A 21,246-nucleotide genomic window follows, 5' to 3' on the forward strand; every position below is an offset into this window, starting at 1 on the left:
AGTGTTATAGAAATCTAAGTAAGAGTCGTGATAATGAGAATTTGGAGAAGTATATGATAGCAAAGAAGGAAGCTAAAAAAGTTGTTCGAAACGCGAGGGCTAAGGTATATAAGGAGGTTTATGACAAGTTGGATACCAAAGAAGGCGAGAAGGATATTTATAGGCTTGCAAAGATGAGAGATAGGAAATCGAAGAATTTGGGTATGGTTACATGTATCAAAGATGAAACACAAAGGGTTTTAGTCAAAGATGAGGAGATTAAGGAGAGATGGAAAGATTATTTTGATAAGCTATTTAATGATAGTCATGCTCAAGATCTTGGAGACATCTCCATTCCTTTTCATGAGATAAATCGTGACTTCATGCGCAAGATTCAAAAGAAAGAAATTGCAGAGGCTTTGAAGAAAATGAAATCAAGAAGGGCAGTTGGCCCAGATGGTATACCTATCGAGGCTTGGAAATGCTTGGGAGAGAAAGGTTTAGAATGGTTGACAAATCTTTTTAACTTGATTTGGCGAACAAATAAGATGCCTAATGAGTGGAGGAAGAGTACTTTGGTGCCTTTATATAAGAATAAGGGTGATATACAAGATTGCACAAACTATCGTGGTATAAAACTCATGAGTCATACTATGAAACTTTGGGAGAGGGTGATTGAGTCTAGGTTGAGGAAGGTTGTCATGATATCGAAGAATCAGTTTGGTTTTATGCCTGGAAGATCAACTATGGAAGCTATACATCTTCTTCGACAACTTATTGAAAGATATAGAGAGAGGAACAAAGATTTGCATATGGTTTTTATTGATTTAGAAAAGGCATACGATAGAGTACCTAGGGACGTTCTTTGGTGGACAATGATGAAGAAAGGTGTTTCTCTCAAGTACATTAGTATAATTAAAGATATGTATGAAGGAGTAGTAACTAATGTCCGCACTTGTGGAGGGGTGACAACCAATTTTCCGATAACGGTTGGGTTACATCAAGGATCCGCTTTAAGCCCTTTCCTATTTGCGATAGTGATGGATGAGCTTACGAGATCAATTCAAGAAAATGTACCGTGGTGTATGTTGTTTGCTGATGATATTGTTTTGATTGATGAGTCTAGAGCTGGGGTTAATGCTAAGTTAGAATTATGGAGACAGACATTGGAAGCTAGAGGTTTTAAGTTGAGTAAGAGTAAGACGGAATATATGGAATGTCAGTTTAGTAAGCAACGAAGTAGTGATGGGAGTGTAGTGAAGCTCGGTGAGCAAGAAATACCGGTGAATGATTATTTCAAATATTTGGGATCCATCATTCAAAAGTATGGAGAAATTGATGGGGATGTAAATCATAGGATAAAGGTTAGGTGGATGAAATGGAAAAGTGCAACTGGAGTGCTGTGCGATCGTAGAATGCCATTGCGGTTGAAGGGAAAGTTTTATAGGACGACTATTAGACCCGCTTTACTATATGGTTCGGAATGTTGGGCTGCCAAGAGACATCATATTCAAAAAATGAGTGTAGCTGAGATGCAGATGCTTAGATGGATGTGTGGAAATACAATAAAAGATAAGATTCGGAACGAGGAGATACGTAAGAAGGTAGGTGTTGCACCCATTGAAAATAAGATGCGAGAGAATCGTTTACGGTGGTTTGGACATATTCGGCGAAGGCCTAATGATGCTCCAGTTAGAAGGTTGGAGAAATGGGAAAATATATTTGTAAGACCCGCAATTTTTCAGAAAATATCTGAATAAAATTCATGAGGCATTTACCGGTAAAAATAGCATTTCTTCTCAGAATGCAAAACGAATCAATTCCTGCGAGCCAGTTATACTTAGGATATTCGTCGAAGCGCGAATATATGCTCAAACACTCGGGAAGCCATAACTTCCTAACTAAACGAAATCAATAGATTCGTACGAGCCAACTTTCTTAGTTACGTCAATACGAAGAAAATGGCGTACTCAGAATTTTTCGGAAAAAATCGCCGGAAACCCGAAATTCTTGCGGGACCCACGGAAATATTGGTGGGACCCACAGAAATATTCCTTAGAAAATATCTGGTGGGACCCACAAAAATATCCCATGGAATATCCAAGTGGGCCCCACACCAAGGAACCTCTTGGAATTAAAAAGAAGCCAAGGGGGTAGTTTAGGCATGGAAAAACCCAAGAGGAGGTGGGCTTGGGCTATAAATAGCCCTCCCCACTCTCTCTCTTCTCATAAAAATCGACCCCCCCTCTCTCTCTTGCCTTCTCTCTCTCTCCTAAACCTCCCCTACCTAGCCTAGCCCACCTGAGCCCACCTGACCTGGTCTGAGCCTGCCTGACCTGGTCCTAACCCACCTGACCTGGGTCCGAACCCACTTGACCTGGTCCAAACCCAGTTGACTTGACTTGAACCTAGTTGGGTTTAAAGTCAAAGTCAAAGTCCCTTTTGGTCCAGATTCCGGTTTGGATTTCTGAACCCAGACTTAGCCTACTTGAGCTGAGTTCGAACCTGCTGAACCCAGTTGACTTGGATTGAACCCTGTTTGGTTCAAACCACTTAGGTTGAGTAGCTTGACCTACTCTACCTCTTTCTCAACTAAGTCAGCTTCATCTGACTTAGTCTGACCTCTCGAAGGAAGGCTCGAAGCCAAAGAAGCAACCCGGAACCGTTTCTTCCACGATTTGAAGTAAGTTCGCTTCGTTGATCCATCTCTCTCAAGTATTTGATTGTTTGTATATAGAATATACTTTCTGAAGTAGTATCTTGCTTTAGTTCTTGGTTGAGCCCTCTAGGACGCTTCGGTGTTCACGCGCTCGCCTCGTAACTATCGTCGGATATATATGTTCGAATGCGCAGTATATGCGTTCTTCAAAAATAGTATCTCACCCTAGTTCTTGGTTGAGCCCTCTAGGACACTTCGGTGTTCACTCGCTCGCCTCGTAACTATCGTTGGATACAGATCTAGGTGTATATCTGCTGATTCTGCCGACGCGTCTTATATCGCACAGGCTATGTAATTTACCTTTGCCGTCGCGTCGTATGATGCCAAGGCTCCCTGTTTTCTGCACTTCCGATTACTGCACTTCCGATTATGCATTTACTTACGCCGTCGCGTCGAACGATGCCAAGGCTCCTGCTTTCTGCAATGTCTTTACTTACGCCGTTGCGTCGAACGATGCCAAGGCTTCTGCTTTGTTATATATGTAGAATATTTCGTTCAGTTACACACCCTGAACAATAGTATATGCATTTCTTTACGCCGCCGCTGTATAAAGCACAGGCTTCTGCTTATACTACATATATAGCGCATAAATGAGCGTTCAAATGGAGATCAAACTCCAAATCGCCCATGCGATTCCTTGACCGCTCCTCGTTCAAGATTCTGCTTGACGAATGAAGCCCCTATTGGAAAGGCTTCGGTTTTTGGCAAAATGCTCTTTACGTAATGACTAAGTCAATTTCGTATGGCCTGGCTATGGCCAAGGGTTCCTGCAACCTTGGTGGATGCAAAGTACGCACAACGGTGCGCATCCATTTCCCGAATTAAGCGTGGCGATTTCCTACCAAAGAGGGGAGATGCCGCTGAAATGGATAAAAGAAACGCACGCTTTCTTCGTAAAAGAGAGGAAGTGCTGCTGAAATTTCTGAAGAAGCTATGAATAGCTCAGAAAGAACGTAGCAGGATACTCTGACATATAACAGAGTGCTACCCAGTTCATGGTTTGCCCTCTACAACGTAGAAGGGTTCGTCACACCACTGCCGGTAGAGCAGGGGAGGTGCTGACGAAATGGTTGGCAGAAGAGCTGCCGGAACCAATGGAACGGCATAATGATGTCCGTTGATGGAACGATGCCAGATCGGCTCGTATCCTTGTGCCTGCAAGGGCACCTTGCTCGTAAGGGCCGCTGAGCCGGAGTAGAGGTTGCGCCTTGGCTAGGTTTGGACTCGTTGCGTGAAAATACGCCGAGTAGCCGATCTATTTAGATCGAGTCATATGCATGCTCATTGAGAACGGTTACACAACCAGACTCGTAAGGGCCGAAGAGCCAGAGTGTGTTGTTTCCACCCAAAGAGGTGTGATGCTCGTGGTGGCCGAAGTGCCAAAGAGCGGTGTTCTGCATGCATATGAATAAGACTTAAGGTCGCACATACCCCGCGGTTGAAGATCGTGTTAGGGGTACCCCCTCAGTAATGACTGTGTTGGGGAAGACTGAATGGGGTCGGGTACATACTCCCGTAGTGCTGAAAGCACGGGCTGCCTAAATGGCATGCAGATTCTGTCCAAGTAATTGTAAGACTGGCAGACCCCTTCAGGAATTATGCTCACTGTGGAATGACAGTGATGGTACAGCCTTGAGTGACATGTATTTTACTTTGGACCTGATAGAGTCCACGATGGCCTCAGTCACTCATGGGTTTTGGGGTCGTGGTTATCCTTAAGATCTAAGGATTGAACCCAACTACTGCAAGTAGAGGATGCATCCGAATATGGGCCTAGTAGGATTCTCCCAGTTGAAACACACTGCCCTACTATGGATAGGGTCAACAGGCCTCTGGGGTATCTAAAATACATAGAATAATCAACCCCCAGAACGTCGCGTTGATGCCCGGACAATAGCTCTACCTGCGTACCAAAGGCGGGAGCGGTTAATTATCAAACAATGCATTAGTTCTAGGTACAGCGATGCTTTGAATGTATGAGTGGATGACGTGTTGAGTCAGTCCTGCATAACCTTTGTGAAGGTGTCATGTTCGGTATACTACTGGACCGACTGGGCAAAGACCCGTGTTGTATCCGCACGACTAAGCGAAGCTCAAAGAGTTGTCCTTAGATGCGTGGGATACGGATGTGCCAAGTATGAAGACTTGAGCTAGACATCACTTTGAGACCCGGAAGAGGTCATGGCTAAGTCGTGGAGACTTATGCGGCTATTCAAATCACAGCCCTGAAAAGGCTTGCTCTAAGTCATGAAGACTCGAGCGGATGTTCAACTCATAGCCCTGAGGAGGCTCCTGCGATATACGCTAAGTCTTGGAGGCTTGAGCGTCGTTATTGCGCATTGCGACCCTGAGTGGTCATTATCGTACTTGAGTTGAATGGTTACATGATTGCATGCTTACCAGACCATCAGTGGTTCTGACCCCGTTTTATGGGGATTTCAGGTGTTGGACCTGCGTGGCGATATGCGGAGCAAGACGGCATCGAGTTCCAGGGTTTCTCTTGACAGAGTTGTACTGCTTCCTTTTTATTGAACCTACACTGCTTTCCTAAGCAGTAGTGTTGTAATAAACATATGTTTTCGATAAAATGGAACACTTTGGTGGTCAATGAGTTGCTTGCCCGCATACCTGCAACGTGCTCGGAGTTTTCTAAAACTGACGACTCATTATCGTCTGATTCCACTGCTAAAAGCTTTTGTAAGTTCCGCTGCAAAGAAAAAAAAAAAAAAAAGAAATTCATGAAAATTTTAACTTAGCTTTGTTTTGGAAATCCGGGGCGTTACAATATTAGTTAAAAGAGGTCGGGGTAGGCCTAGGAAGACTTGGATGGAGATGATAGGAAAAGATATGAATGCTTTGAACCTCACCGAGGACATGGCATTGGATAGAAATGATTGGAGGAAAAGGATTCATGTGGAAGACCCCAAATGAATTTCTTTTTTGGTTCATATCGCTGACCCCAATGGTTTTGGGATGAAGGCGTAGTTGTTGTTGTTGTTGTTGTATATATATTTATTTTTGTAAAACCCGATAGGGGTATTTCTGTCATTTCACCTGTACACGCATATCATTGATATGCTTTTTCTTTTCTTTCTTTTTTCTTTCTTTTTCCTTTATTCTTTTTTCTTTTTTGCTTTTTCAGTTTTTCTTTTTAATCATTTGAGAGGGGTCCACATAGAGTCGTTGGACCCCTCCAACGGTCATAAATATGACCGTTGGAGGGGCTCCAACGACTCTATGGGAGCCCCTCCTTGGGTCCCTTGCTGTGTATAAATAAGGGGCACAGCCCCATGTATTTTCCAAGCTTCTTATGAAGCATTCTATGAAGTGAGATATATTTTTTTCCTCTTTTTGTGCTTAACCACTTTTGTGGTTTATTTTGCCCCTTTGTGGCCTCTTGTGTATGTGCGTGCTTCCGTGCTTTCGCTTGGAGACTTTGCCCTCTTTCATTTGGCACTTCATTACAGGTGGGTGGGTGTAAAACTTCATAGAATATATACATATGCATATGATATGCTCACCTTGAGGGATGGAAACCGTAGGTACAGGCTACAGAAGGCAATAGACCAGCGCAATCAGGTCTCTCATTTCGGGTACAGTTTCTCCATGTAATAAATTGAAAAAATGCATATGATAACCTTAACAAGCCCTTAATGACTATGCTCAGGCTCAAGCACAGCTTGTTTAAGCAAATGAACCCAAATTGAAATTGGACTCCAATTATTTATTAAACAAACAAGCTCAATACAAGATTAAGTTTTCTGTGAGAAGCTAAGCATATTGCCTTAATAGCCACCGGTAAAGCCAGGTAGCACTAAAGAATGCCATTAACATGAGAATTGTCAACGTATAAATTAACAAAAAGGAAGACCCATATGGTTTAAATGCTTCAGCATTAGAATATCAAAAAGAGGAATAACTCTTATATGACACTATTATGGGCACAGGATGAGAACGTACAGCAGCAGTTGAAGTAAATTTAGAAAAATATGGTGTACCTCCCCGCAGTTCCAGCTATTATTGTGATCCTCACCATCATTGTTGTTTTCTCCATTGGCCAGGTTATGCTTATTATTATAAGATACAAGATCAACCAAAGTAAAGCCATCATGTGCACAGATAAAATTGATGCTGTTCCATGGCTTCCTTCCACCCTCCTGAATAAAACAAAAGTTACAAGGAATGCAAAACCTTGATTGAAGAATCTTCATTAAATAACAATGTATTTTACAAATATCTATTAGCAAATTATGATCCCAATACACATGTTATTTAGACTAGGTGAACTCAACGAGCAGGAGGGCTGTTTCACAAGAAATGGCCACATCAAACCCAGCCCATCAAAGGTTATGGGCCCAAATATCAGCCCATGGCCTGTTTGAGGCCCATGAGCCAGTAGGCCAAATTGAGTGGGCATGGGACCATAAATTTTTCAATGTAATTTCAATGGTGTGCAATGGGTTGGCTTGGCCCAACCTGGCTTGAACCGTAAATCAGAGAAACCAGAAACTATGGCGTAGACAAATCCAGTTTACCAGAGGGCTGAGCAAGGCCTAAACCCAGTCCTATTTAGGTTTAAGTTAAAAAATCCATCCTTAGCCTAGCCCAAGCCAAGTGTGTCTGTGACTTGGCTCAACCTATTGCCTGCCCCTAATTTAGAAGGAACAGCCCATGTTATAGAAACAAAGAAGAAACTGCATTTTGTGCTTCAATCTTGGATGAGTTACTTATTAAATGTATTTACTTTTGTGGCAACAGAAGCAATTGTTAATTTTCCTGTCCATGAAATTAAGCAAAATGCAATAGCTATTTTTCCAATCTTAGACTAGTTGCACCATTAACTACATACACTTATAGTTACAAAACACAATAGCTATTTTTCCAATCTTAGACTAGTTGCACCATTAACTACATACACTTATAGTTACAAAACACAATAGCTATTTTTCCTATCAAAGAAATTAAACAAAATCCCTATGCTACTTTCACTACCAAATGAGTTTTGACAGACTTTCTGTAAGGATTTTAGAACCCAAGTTGAACTGCTCAAGGCCTAACCTAATGGAAATCATACAGCTAGTCCTTTCTTTCCTTTTCCATTGCACTCTAGTGATTAATCTTTTCTTTTCCCTTAAAAACTTTCTGGGGAAGCAAATGTATCATGGTATGTACCAACTTGCAAAACACAAAGATCATTTTTTGTATCAATATGGAATAGATGGGAGAGGATCTGGATGTCTAAAATTCATGGATGCAAAATATAGAACAGTTTCCAGGTTTAGAGAAACTTCTTGACAGTCATATAAAACTCTTAAGTGAATTACCTCTACTGAGTATTGGGTGTTTTATTATTTTCCAGGGGTATTTTGGTCATCTAAAAGTTTTTTTTCTTTTTAATTATAGACACGAAGAACTCTCCTTAGATAAGAACTAATAAAATCAGCTCACTGGCATGTAAATAAGATGAACCAAAAATAATATCAATTATTTTGACCATCACTAGGTTTAGACTTGATTTCTGAAAATTTGATCTAATATAGACTGATTTAAAAATAAAAACACCAGGGAATGCACTCAGCTTTGTCCTTGCGGCAAGGAATGCACGCATGTAGGTTTCAAACTTGTGGCATCCCTTCAGCTTGGTGACATTCATGAGTAGCACCTACCCGATGAGCACAGCCCTCACAGGATTCCAAACTTTTGTTATAGTTGGTAAAAATACTGTTGTTAAACATCAAGGTATACTCCCAAAAGATTCATTGAAATAGCAAGGGATTTGCTCTCACAGCTAAAAGAATCCCAATTACTTTTGCTTTTTAAAATTAAAATGATATCAAACTTCTAATTCAACAAACACCCCTTCAGAAATGACATGTTGAACAATTTGCATACAAAACCTCCAATCCAAGATTTTGTAGTGTAAAATCATTTTAGCTGATAACCTTCCCTCAAATCCTTTATCTGAAAGCATTCAGCGCTGTGGCACTAAAGAACTCCTTTGATGTCAGGCTGTCAGCAATTGCCCAAATTTTAAAGCTCATTATTACATAAAGCAATCAGCTCAATGCTTTGATATTGACAATGTTGACACTAAAAACCTATGTTGTGGATGTTTTGAAAGGTTGAATCCCTAGCCTTCCATTAAAGATAAGAAGAAAAAGAATAATACGTAAATAGTTTCAATTCACGAGAGGAAAAGTGATATCCATTTCATGTATCTATATGTTCAGTTATTCACCAAAGGTGCACATGCTTTGGATAAAGAGGCCAGTCTTACACAACAATTGTTAGTCAAACCATATGGAACAGTGAACACATTCAATGAAGCAAGACGGCACTTCTATTATCAGGGGTACTTCTCAATTGCATCTACCTGTTTCATTTGCAGTGTGTTCTGTAGGTCCATAATTTCATAATTGCTATATAATGATGATTTCTGATATTCATGGCCTGATAATAACCTATCTGTACGTTAAATACCTTGTATTTTTGAAGTTCATTTAGACCCTATACCAATCTCATGTGGTCAACAAATACATGTAACCATGAGGACAACTTTCAACCTTTAGTAATTAGGTCATGATTCAAGAAACATGTTTAAACTTTGTCTTCATGCACTTCATATATCTCACTGTTGAACTGCTTATACATGCTTGTTGCGTGCAGTAGATATTGCTTGTAAATTTCTTTCTTATCCTTAGCATTCAAACACATCTTTAGTCTATGTATTCACTTTTTACGTCCTCCTTTTGTCTCTTAACATTTCTTATCTCTTAGAATGTTCACTTTTTCTGGTCATTTGTTTTTATTCCTTCCTCATAAGGCAACTGTTGACAGAATATATGACAGTTCGACAAAAGCTCATAAATGTGTTACCCATCAACCAAGAAATAAAGTTCATGTAGAAATTTCAAATGTCCCAACAATTTCTGTGCAGAAATGACACCTGAAAAGAGCATAATTACCTGGTATAAGTTTGGACTTCCACAAAGACATTGAGCAAAAGCACCTGAGAATCCATCTGTTCCCTTAATGAATTGCCGAACTATATCACGGAACTGAAAATTGATCAGGTAAGGAAGCATCTTAAAGTTAGATTAACGGTCATGCTAATTTTTCATGAAGAAATGGTCGTACTTAGATGTATTAGGTACACTACCATATATTACAGAATAGGTGCATAGTAGTAAGATGACAAGAATAAACTCAATAAAGGCATGGACTTCAACCCATGATTTGCTCAATTCCATGTCAAATTCAAGTGGTCTCATAGAATTGACTCGGCTGATGCTGTTAACTTGAAAGACTGTATTGGAATTTCAAGAGTGCCAAGAGTCCTTGTTACATGAAAATGGCTAATAACATATGTGATGCAGATTTTCTTTTTCAAAGAGTTCTCTATAGCTTATATGTAGATCCTGTGGGACCAAAAATGGAGATTGGAATGATAAAGCACGTTCATAAATAGGTCAACCCAGATGATGAAGACTGCATCCGACTTGGATTGCCAAGATTTCACTGTTGGACACAGCTAGAGTTGATCAAGACTTGGAAGACTAAGACCATGTAAATGAGTTCTGAGAACAGTTTTTCAACACTAACAGAAGGTTTGCTTTGACCAGATAAACTTCATATCTATATCCAGGATAAAGCCTTGATGCAGTGGTGCTAGCTATGATTTCCGTTATTAGGACACACGAAAAGGAAGAAATATGACATGTTCTGCACAAACAGCACACGTGTGCAAGCCAACAACTGCTACAACCAGATGCTAAAGCCATTTTCATGTCAAAGTTGATCAAGTATCAATTTCTTACTCAAGATAACAATTTATTTGATCCACTTATTCAGCATAAGCCTAAAGGGTTTTCAGTACCAACTCTGGGAAAAAAAATTCAAGGTTCCAAAAAATTCCTGGCACTTGAAGGCTAAGAGTAAACTGTTCCAAAGGCCCTTTGAGATAGCTTAACCAGTTATACATGTTCTTTGGAATTTTTTTTCAAAAAAAAGTAATCATAAGCTTGAGACTCACCTGCCCATTCCACTCTGACCAAATACCCCAGTGAGGAAAGCAACCAACCTGGTACAGGCCCCCTGAATCCCAAGCTTCAGCCATAAGCTGTTGAACATGAGAGAATACTTTAGTGTCAAGCACTCTGCAGAACCAACATCTGCCATGGGCCCATGGCCATGGTTGACCCAAACTGAAAGTCCACCAGGGCCTTCATCTGAATGCTAGATTAGTGAGACAGGTATAGGCCTAGGTCTGGCAACCCTAGCCATATCTCTGATAAATGTTGCATTGTCTTCCAGGAGGCATGTCAAATGCTACAAGGGCATGTGAATAGTGAATAGTGAATAGTGCATAGTGGAAAAGGAACACCAAAGAGACTGTTTTACTAAAAATCTAAGTGTCAAAATATGTGAGTTGCATTTTTCTCATTGTAGATATGTTCAAAACAGAAAAGAAAAACTTTTCTTTTCCAAGGCACAAGGGGTATGCTTATAAAACAAAAACACTTGAATTTTAAAAGGATCATCCGATATGGTGCACCTGGTTCTAGGTAAGAAAAGAGTACCGAAAATATTACATTTTGAAGCAACAGAAAAATTTACTCTTGAAAATTATTTTTGCCATCTGCTAAAATGTATGAACAAATAGGGTCTTATAATTGCTGCATGAAAAGGCATCTTGGGATCCTTTTGCCTATAGAAAGCTGCCACTTTGTTACCTAAAAGCAACAACTATTTTAATTCATACCATGTTGGAAGCCTGGTAAGATATCAAGTCGAGTATGGGTGAATAAAAAGCACAGGCACAGCTCGTGAAAACCATGCACTGAGCTCTTTCACTAATAAACAAGCCAAGTATGTCCTCCTTTTAGAAAAGAGGTGATGGGTGAAAACCTATGTCACATGGGTGTGGGTGCGGGTGCGGCGATGCGACACTTTAAAAAAACTTGGGTGCGGGGGTGCAGGAGGGTATATATATATATATATATATTATATATATATATATATATATATATAATTTTTAAGTTTTAATATATATATATATTGTTTATACGATATGTTTATATATGTTAATATACTGATATTTTCTGAAATATTCATGAGAATGAGATTGGGAGAGAGAGAGAGAGGTACACAGTAAGGGGAAAGAGATTGAGTTGAGAGAGAGAGAGAGGTAGGCAAAAACAGAGGAAAAATGGCAGTAACAAAGAAAAAAGGAGAAACTGGAAAGAGATTGAGAGTGTAACGCCCCAAATTTCAAACTTGCGAACCCTTTTCAGAAAAACAGGCAAGAGACTAGAAATATCGCTTTCCTTCAGAGTTTGTTTATGAAATCAGCGGAAGAATTTTCTTTGATAAATCATAAGGCAAGCTGACAACTTTGGGCACGTTAGCTAAAAGAACCAAAACTCACAAGATTCGGATATCCTAAGGGAAATCCGATACAAACCTAAGCGTCCAGGACGCGAGCTAAGAGCAGGAAGAAGAAGTCTTGAAGCCATCTTGCAATCGCGCCATCGCCCGTAGTGTACCTAAAAATCACATGTACCCATAGAATGGGTTAGTTTCGCGAAAAAACTAGTAGGTGCACAAGAGAGACTACAAGGAACTGAATTAAGTACATTTAATTCAGTAGGCTACACAGTTTAAAGCAGATATGCAGTTAAACAGGTAAGCAATGCAAGCAGGTAAATAGTGCAAGCGCGTAAGCAGTGCAAATGCGTAAGCAGTTCAAAGCAAGTAAGCAGTGCAAATGCGTAAGCAGTTCAAAGCAAGTAAGCAGTGCAACTGACAAACGCAGCATACGATCCATTTGATCGTAAGTTGTGAACTACTACGCAACAAGCTTGTCCTCGTTCCTAAAACGAGGTCTCTGCATCTAATCACCATCAGGACATCGTTTGTCACTCACTACTTCTAACCAACGCTTTGTCCTGAACGACCTTAATTTATCCTCATCTCTCAAAGTCTTACACGGCTAACCGTCACCGGTTATGACGCACTAAGGCGTCGTACTTTCTCAGAAAAAGTTCACCCTTCCGTAGAAGGTCTAAAACATGATCACTAACTCAAATCGCTAATGATCTGATTCTCACACCTGAGTCAAGCATGTAATCATGCTAAAACAGAAAGCCGAAACTATGAATTCATAGTTGGCTATCATAGACAATCTCAAAAGATCGTCACAAATCACCATAACTTTTTATGGTAAGCGAAAACACAAGATCCACGTCGGATCGTTCGGTCCGAGAGATATACGACCGGACAAGGAATTACCGCCCTAGAGGGTATACCTGATCTTGGACCCTACACTTCCTCACAGGAGTTCACCGTCTTTGCGGCTACCCGTTCGTGGACAGTGTACATCCTCACAGAGAATCTCTCTGTCTAGCCGGGTCACCCGATCTGGGAAAAGTATAATCTCACAGCGAAACTTTTGGGAAACCGGTCCCCAACATATGCCATATCCAATGAAATCATTGCGATACACGCATCAACACAAATGACCCCTCTCGGGGTCGATAGCCACTAATACGAACAACAAGATCAACGCCTGGATCACTTGGTTTGGGACATGTATAACCTCACAAGGAATTTCGCCCTAGATGGTATACCTGGTCTTGGACCGTACACTTCCTCATAGGAGTTCACCGTCTTTGCGGCTACCCGTTCGTGGACAGTGTACATCCTCACAGAGAATCTACCACTCTAGTCGGGTACCTGGTCTTGATCATACACGCCCTCGCAGATAATCCTTTGGAGATCAAGTGCTCGACAAACACCCTACTCGGTGATACACGCATTTATACAATCGACTGCTCCGAACAGTTTACTACTCTCGATGTCAGTAGCCACAATATGGGCACAAGCATGTATATCAGCAATATGCATCGTATCACTCCACACAGAAGCATATAATCTTACGCATCGTATGATTGCCACAAGGAATATTGCAATCCTCAAATAGGCCCTCAAAGCATGTGTAAACGACACATGAGAACGCGCAGATATGGCAATTCAGTTGATTCTATGGGCGAAGGGTAACTAACTCTACCCGTCAACCAAACAAAACAACTGAATAAGACAAGCACTCATAACAATGCTCGTAAAACATATAATTACCATAAAATGGCTCAGTCCATCGACAAGTAATTAAATTAATTGTAAGGCATAAACCATTACATCACAAGCCATTCATAAGCAATCATACGGCAACAATTATATCACACTATGTAAGCAGCTTATAAGACAAGCGGCCACATCAATCCTAATTGCCACCAGTTCGTAGATTACGAGCTGTATGCAATCACATCAATCATAAGAGATGCAAGCCAACAAGTGCTACGCTACAATAAGCACCAAACAGTTCGACCAAGGGATAAAGCAAGTCACATGCTATTATTATAAGCATTTAACTAGCATGAGAAACTCCTTATTACTCCGCAAAGAACTGCGTAAGCAGTTTAACCAACTAGAGTAACGCCTTGACAGGCGTGCACAGTTCAACGAGTAGCATACTGAACTATCGAGCAAGCAAGCGAATTAGTAGTGCAAGCGAAGCAGTAGTGCAAGTGAATCAGTAGTGCAAGCGAATCAGTAGTGCAAGTGAATCTCACGACCCAAAGAGAGAGAGGCTGGGGGGGAGTCCCCCTACCGACGACAGGGGCGCAACCCCCTGTCGGCCGATCTCTCCCGGAGAAGAAGAAGAGGAGGCGGGAGAAAATAGGGGAGACGAAGAAGAAAAAGAAGCGTACCTGGGGAGTCGCCGGCGGCGACAGCGGCGGCAGCGGAGGGGGGTCGCAAGTGGCGGCAGCAGACGAGCGAGGGAGAGTCGGGAGGCGGTGAGGGAGAGAGACAGCGAGGGGGGGGGGTCGTATTTGAAACCCCCTCCCTTATTTTCTAAAGAAGGCACGAGGGAGGCGGTGCCTCAATTGGGTCCGGGTCGGGTCCGGGTCCTGATCCGACCCGAATCCTAACTTAATAATTTTTTTTCACGGGTTATTACATCCTACCCCCCCTTAAAAGAATTTCGTCCGCGAAATTACCTTGACCTACATTATTAAAAATACAAGTCAGGGTAATTTTCCCCAATGTTTGACCATTCGTAAGCTGAATCTTTGTTCGAGTTCCTTGCCATCCTTGGAATAAATAAGGAATACCCAAGATCAAAATCTTAGGAAGCTCGAAAAGAAGCCAAAAACATCTGTACTACTCATGCGTGACATGAGTAGTTCACAAAAAACTCAACAGTGCTGGTACATAAGCATAGCATGTCAAGCCATTTAGTTTAACAATGCTAAAAACATCTATACAATGAGAAAAATTGTATACTTACAGCGCGATGCAGATGCTCAATGGTCAAGAATCCTTACTTCCCTTAGCTCTGATACCAAGTTGTAACGCCCCAAATTTCAAACTTGCGAACCCTTTTCAGAAAAACAGGCAAGAGACTAGAAATATCTCTTTCCTTCAAAGTTTGTTTATGAAATCAGCGAAAGAATTTTCTTTGATAAATCATAAGGCAAGCTGACAACTTTGGGCACGTTAGCTAAAAGAACCAAAACTCACAAGATTCGGATATCCTAAGGGAAATCCGATACAAACCTAAGCGTCCAGGACGCGAGCTAAGAGCAGGAAGAAGAAGTCTTGAAGCCATCTTGCAATCGCGCCATCGCCCGTAGTATACCTAAAAATCACTTGTACCCATAGAATGGGTTAGTTTCGCGAAAAAACTAGTAGATGCACAAGAGAGACTACAAGGAACTGAATTAAGTACATTTAATTAAGTAGGCTACGCAGTTTAAAGCAGATATGCAGTTAAACAGGTAAGCAATGCAAGCAGGTAAATAGTGCAAGCGCGTAAGCAGTGCAAATGCGTAAGCAGTTCAAAGCAAGTAAGCAGTGCAAATGCGTAAGCAGTTCAAAGCAAGTAAGCACTGCAACTGACAAACGCAGCATACGATCCATTTGATCGTAAGTTGTGAACTACTACGCAACAAGCTTGTCCTCGTTCCTAAAACGAGGTCTCTGCATCTAATCACCATCAGGACATCGTTTGTCACTCACTACTTTTAACCAACGCTTTGTCCTGAACGACCTTAATTTATCCTCATCTCTCAAAGTCTTACGCGGCTAACCGTCACCGGTTATGACGCACTAAGGCGTCGTACTTTCTCAGAAAAAGCTCACCCTTCCGTAGAAGGTCTAAAACATGATCATTAACTCAAATCGCTAATGATCTGATTCTCACACCTGAGTCAAGCATGTAATCATGCTAAAACAGAACAGAAAGCCGAAACTATGAATTCATAGTTGGCTATCACAGACAATCTCAAAAGATCGTCACAACTCACCATAACTTTTTATGGTAAGCGAAAACACAAGATCCATGTCGGATCGTTCGGTCCGAGAGATATACGACCGGACAAGGAATTACCGCCCTAGAGGGTATACCTGATCTTGGACCCTACACTTCCTCACAGGAGTTCACCGTCTTTGCGGCTACCCGTTCGTGGACAGTGTACATCCTCATAGAGAATCTCTCTGTCTAGCCGGGTCACCCGATCTGGGAAAAGTATAACCTCACAGCGAAACCTTTGGGAAACCGGTCCTCAACAGATGCCATATCCAATGAAAATCATTGCGATACACGCATCAACACAAACGACCCCTCTCGGGGTCGATAGCCACTAATACGAACAACAAGATCAACGCCCGGATCACTTGGTCTGGGACATGTATAACCTCATAAGGAATTTCGCCCTAGATGGTATACCTAGTCTTGGACCATACACTTCCTCATAGGAGTTCACCGTCTTTGCGGCTACCCGTTCGTGGACAGTGTACATCCTCACAGAGAATCTACCACTCTAGTCGGGTACCTGGTCTTGATCATACACGCCCTCGCAGATAATCCTTTGGAGATCAGGTGCTCGACAAACACCCTACTCGGTGATACACGCATCTATACAATCGACTGATCCGAACAGTTTACTACTCTCAATGTCAGTAGCCACAATATGGGCACAAGCATGTATATTAGCAATATGCATCTTATCACTCCACGCAGAAGCATATAATCTTACGCATCGTATGATTGCCACAAGGAATATTGCAATCCTCAAATAGGCCCTCAAAGCATGTGTAAACGACACATGAGAACGCGCAGATATGGCAATTCAGTTGATTCTATGGGCGAAGGGTAACTAACTCTACCCATCAACCAAACAAAACATCTCAATAAGACAAGCACTCATAACAATGCTCGTAAAACATATAATTACCATAAAATGGCTCAGTCCATCGACAAGTAATTAAATTAATTGTAAGGCATAAACCATTACATCACAAGCCATTCATAAGCAATCATACGGCAACAATTATATCACACTATGTAAGCAGCTTATAAGACAAGCGACCACATCAATCCTAGTTGCCACCAGTTCGTAGATTACGAGCTGTATGCAATCACATCAATCATAAGAGATGCAAGCCAACAAGTGCTACGCTACAATAAGCACCAAACAGTTCGACCAAGGGATAAAGCAAGTCACATGCTAATATGTAGCAACTGGTATAATGCTATTATTATAAGCATTTAACTAGCATGAGAAACTCCTTATTACTCCGCAAAGAACTGTGTAAGCAGTTTAACCAACTAGAGTAATGCCTTGACAAGCGTGCACAGTTCAACGAGTAGCATACTGAACTATCGAGCAAGCATGCGAATTAGTAGTACAAGCGAAGCAGTAGTGCAAGTGAATCAGTAGTGCAAGCGAATCAGTAGTGTAAGTGAATCTCACGACCCGTGACCAGTGTGAACAGACCTTATGTTTTGATAATTACTGGCCTGCGGGTACGTGCAGACAAAACATAGAAACAACTGAGACTAGTCGGGCGTCTGTTATTCTATGTATTTTCGATAACCCGAATAGCTAGTTGAGTCCGCTCCAAAGGGGATGACATTAGCCGAGAGAGGATTCCCCAGAGGCTGAAAAGCAGTGCCACGGATGCATCCAACTTCTGCAGAAGTGTTGAGCTAACTTGTGTAGCCCCTATCCCCTAACTCCAATGACTGGGGAGGCCGGATCTTTGCCCGTGGGGTGGTTTGTTAACAACCTGTCCATTGGAGTTTTTGTACCGATCTGTCCTGTCCTTTAACAGACAACCAGAAGCGAACGAGTGCGTTAGGGGTTGCTTAACTAACGACCCATTCCATGATGTGGTATTTAAACCACTCGAGCATCTTGCCTGTGAAGGCGAATGTGAGGCCATTTATGTGATTACAACATTTTGCATTTAGCGTTGTTCGAGGTCGCACGACCGTCTCATCCGATCATCGCAGTACTAGACGTGTCATGCACGACTACAAGTACTCTAGAATGAAGGGGGTATAGCTCCTTAATAGAAGCCCCAACAAGAGTGTTTCACAAAGATGTAAAGTTTATCAACTTTAGTCTATCTTTTGAAACAGCAGTACCTTGTGCCAACATTATACATGTGATTATCTCGAATCACATCCGCTATCGGGGTATCTACATGTCTTGCATGACTCGATACCGGCCTCGATAGACGGGATACGGGTTTCTCAACAGAACACCCGCTAAGAAGTTCGCTCGAACCCCCAATTCGGGATCACCCGAGATATGCCAAAAAGGCGAGCAGAACCAGCCAGTCACATCCTTCCAAATGCTTCGATTTGGAGCAGTCTTTGATGCTTTTGCGCAACTCCCTGAAATCTCAAGTCGACTCTGCAGGACTGCACACACGAAAAACCAAGATCCTTGCGAGGTATCCCTCTCCTTAAACGGAGGTGTATCGCCAGCTCCCAACTGAACTCTTGTCGCAAGAGTGAGTGATAGATATCTCTTGCATCCTACACGAGGATGCCTTTAAGGCATACGCAAAGAGCAAGAACCTGCACGTCATCTGCAAAAGCAAGGCAATACCAACACCTATGCAAAAGCAAGAGCCTAGGCCCAACGGCGAAGTAAAGGCGGTAAGCAGAAGTACAACGCAAACCCTCGCACAACGCGCGACGGCAAGTAAAAACTGTAAGCAGGAGTGCAACGCAGAACCTTTGCACGATGCGCAACGGCAAAGTAAAGGAACTGTAAACAGGAGTGCAACACAAAACCTGTGCGCGATGCGCAACGGCAAAGTAAAGGACAAGGATCGTGAAACTGCATCCTTGAGTTAAATGTGTACTCGTATAAATATATATGATATATATATATGCATATATATTTATTTAATTGTCCTTTTTAGTTAATTGAACTCAATTAAATTGTCCAAGTCTTATGTGCAATCTTCCCCTACCTTTGAGAGTTGCAAGCTTGCTGTCGTCCGTGGATGTACGCGATTGGCGGCTCGGGTCGCGGAGCGCGAGCGGGATCCGTCGTACGAGCTGCAAAAGTAACGATCTTAGCAAGCTAATACCAAAATAGAAAGTCAGAGGCACTATCGCCGCCCTGACGTAAGGGAAACAGAGGCAGGGGCATCGTGCGCATGCGCACCTGCTATAAGCGCAAGAAGCAGAAGCAGGGGCTGCGAGCCCCTGCTGACTTGCTGTCAGCGGACTCCGAGGAGGCAGGGGGTTGCACCCCTGCCCTCATAAAGCGAGGGCAAGCAGGGTTGCGCCCCTGCCTGACAAAGTAGAAGAGAGGCAAGGGCAGAGCCCCTGCCTGTCAGCAACGAAGGGGAGGCAGGGGGCTTCGCCCCTGCCAGACGACATACAAAGAGGGAGGCAGGGGGCCTTGCCCCTGCCTACCGAAGAACAACAGAGGCAGGGGCGATGCCCCTGCCTAAAGAGAGAAGAGGCACAGGGAGGGGGGTCGACCCCTCCCCTGAACGATGAGGGCACAGGGAGGGGGATTGACCCCTCCCCTGACCAAAAGAGGAAGCAGGGAGGGTTCGACCCTCCCCTGCTGTCAAAGGGAGCAGGGAGGGGTCGACCCTCCCCTACAGAACAAAGGGAGCAGGGAGGGGTCGACCCTCCCCTGCTGTCAAAAAGGAGCAGAGAGGGGTCGACCCTCCCCTGTTGAACAAAGGGAGCAGGGAGGGGTCGACCCTCCCCTGCTGTCAAAGGGAGCAGGGAGGGGTCGACCCTCCCCTGCTGTCAAAAAGGAGCAGGGAGGGGTTGACCCTCTCCTGCTGAACAGAGGGAACAGAGAGGAGGGGGCGAGCCCCTCCTCTGCCGGAAGAACCACAAAGAGGCAGGGGCTCCGCCCCTACCGAAAAATCCACAAAAAGGCAGTGGGAAAAAGGCCCTGCTGAAAAGATGGGCCGACACAGGGAGCTCCGCTCCCTGCCGGCGAAACAAGAGGGACAGGGGGAGCGGAGCCCCCTGTCGTCACGGCAAGTGACAGGGGGCTGAGCCCCCTGCTGAACCAACAAGTGACAGGGGGCAGAGCCCCCTGCCGGCGAATGGCGACGACAGGGAGCTCTGCCCCCCTGTCAGTCGACCCAAAGAGAGAGAGGCTGGGGGGGGAGTCCCCCTGCCGACGACAGGGGCGCAGCCCCCTGTCGGCCGATCTCTCCCGGAGAAGAAGAAGAGGAGGCAGGAGAAAATAGGGGAGACAAAGAAGAAAAAGAAGTGTACCTGGGGAGTCGCCGGCGGCGGCAGCGGCGGCGTCGGAGGGGGGTCGCAAGTGGCGGCAGCAGATGAGCGAGGGAGAGTCGGGAGGCGGTGAGGGAGAGAGACAGCGAGGGGGGGGGGTTCGTATTTGAAACCCCCTGCCTTATTTTCTAAAGAAGGCACGAGGGAGGCGGTGCCTCAATTGGGTCCGGGTCCGGGTCCGGGTCCGGATCCGGGTCCGGATCCGACCCGAATCCTAACTTAATAATTTTTTTTTCACGGGTTATTACAGAGAGAGAGAGGTAGCCGAGAAGAGAGATTGAGAGACGAGGGGAGAGAGATTGAAGGAGAGAATGCGTACCTGGGTTGGAGATGGAGAGGAGGCGTCACCGAACGGTGGTAGCTCGTAGTCGTCGCCAGCGTCGGGGTCGGCAGACGGGTCACAACGTCGAGGTCGGGAGGAGAGGGCAATTTTTTTTTACCCTAATCCTCCTCTCAGCCCATTTCATCGAGCTCTTTTTTTTAAGTCCAAAATTTGGACATTTATGACCTTGGGTGCATTCAACGCACCCAGGTCGGGTTGACCGCACCGGGTGCCGGACCCACCCGCGCACCCGCGTCGCATCGACGCGGGTGCAGCACCTGGTTGGCCGAATCCCTGTGACATAGGTGAAAACCCATCTTCTTCCTCTATTATCAGTTTAAAGAAAAAAAGAGTTCAACCCAAAACCAAGCTTAGTTGACCAATCCCAAGTTTTGATTAAGCTAGAATCACCCAAGCTTGAACATGACCATTCAGGTTAAGCACGAGCTTGAGCTAGCTTGAGCTTGGTACATCATGCATTAAGCCAAGCAAGAACAACTCAGGATCAGACTTGCTTGGCTGGTATAGCAGTCAAAGAGTTGAGCACGAGACTGTTAGAAGTCGATATGTTGTAACACAGGGGTATTTGTGTCA

General features: G+C 43.5%; 1 protein-coding gene across 2 annotated transcripts in view; it reads right to left on the minus strand.

Annotated features, from left to right (window-relative positions):
* The window catches only part of ISA1 (isoamylase 1), a 181,846-nt gene that overhangs the window by 38,590 nt on the left and 122,010 nt on the right, over positions 1-21,246 (minus strand). For both annotated transcript variants that reach the window (XM_089989407.1, XM_089989406.1), the window contains exons 12-14: positions 10,731-10,817; positions 9,664-9,756; positions 6,697-6,855 (exon numbers count right to left, since the gene is read on the minus strand). In XM_089989407.1, the coding sequence (XP_089845533.1) occupies positions 6,697-6,855; positions 9,664-9,756; positions 10,731-10,817 (339 nt within the window). The remainder of the gene's footprint in view (positions 1-6,696; positions 6,856-9,663; positions 9,757-10,730; positions 10,818-21,246) is intronic.

Source organism: Nuphar pumila, chromosome 15, assembly GCF_984573655.1.
Source record: "Nuphar pumila chromosome 15, dmNupPumi1.hap1.1, whole genome shotgun sequence".
NCBI classification, from domain to species: Eukaryota; Viridiplantae; Streptophyta; class Magnoliopsida; order Nymphaeales; family Nymphaeaceae; genus Nuphar; species Nuphar pumila.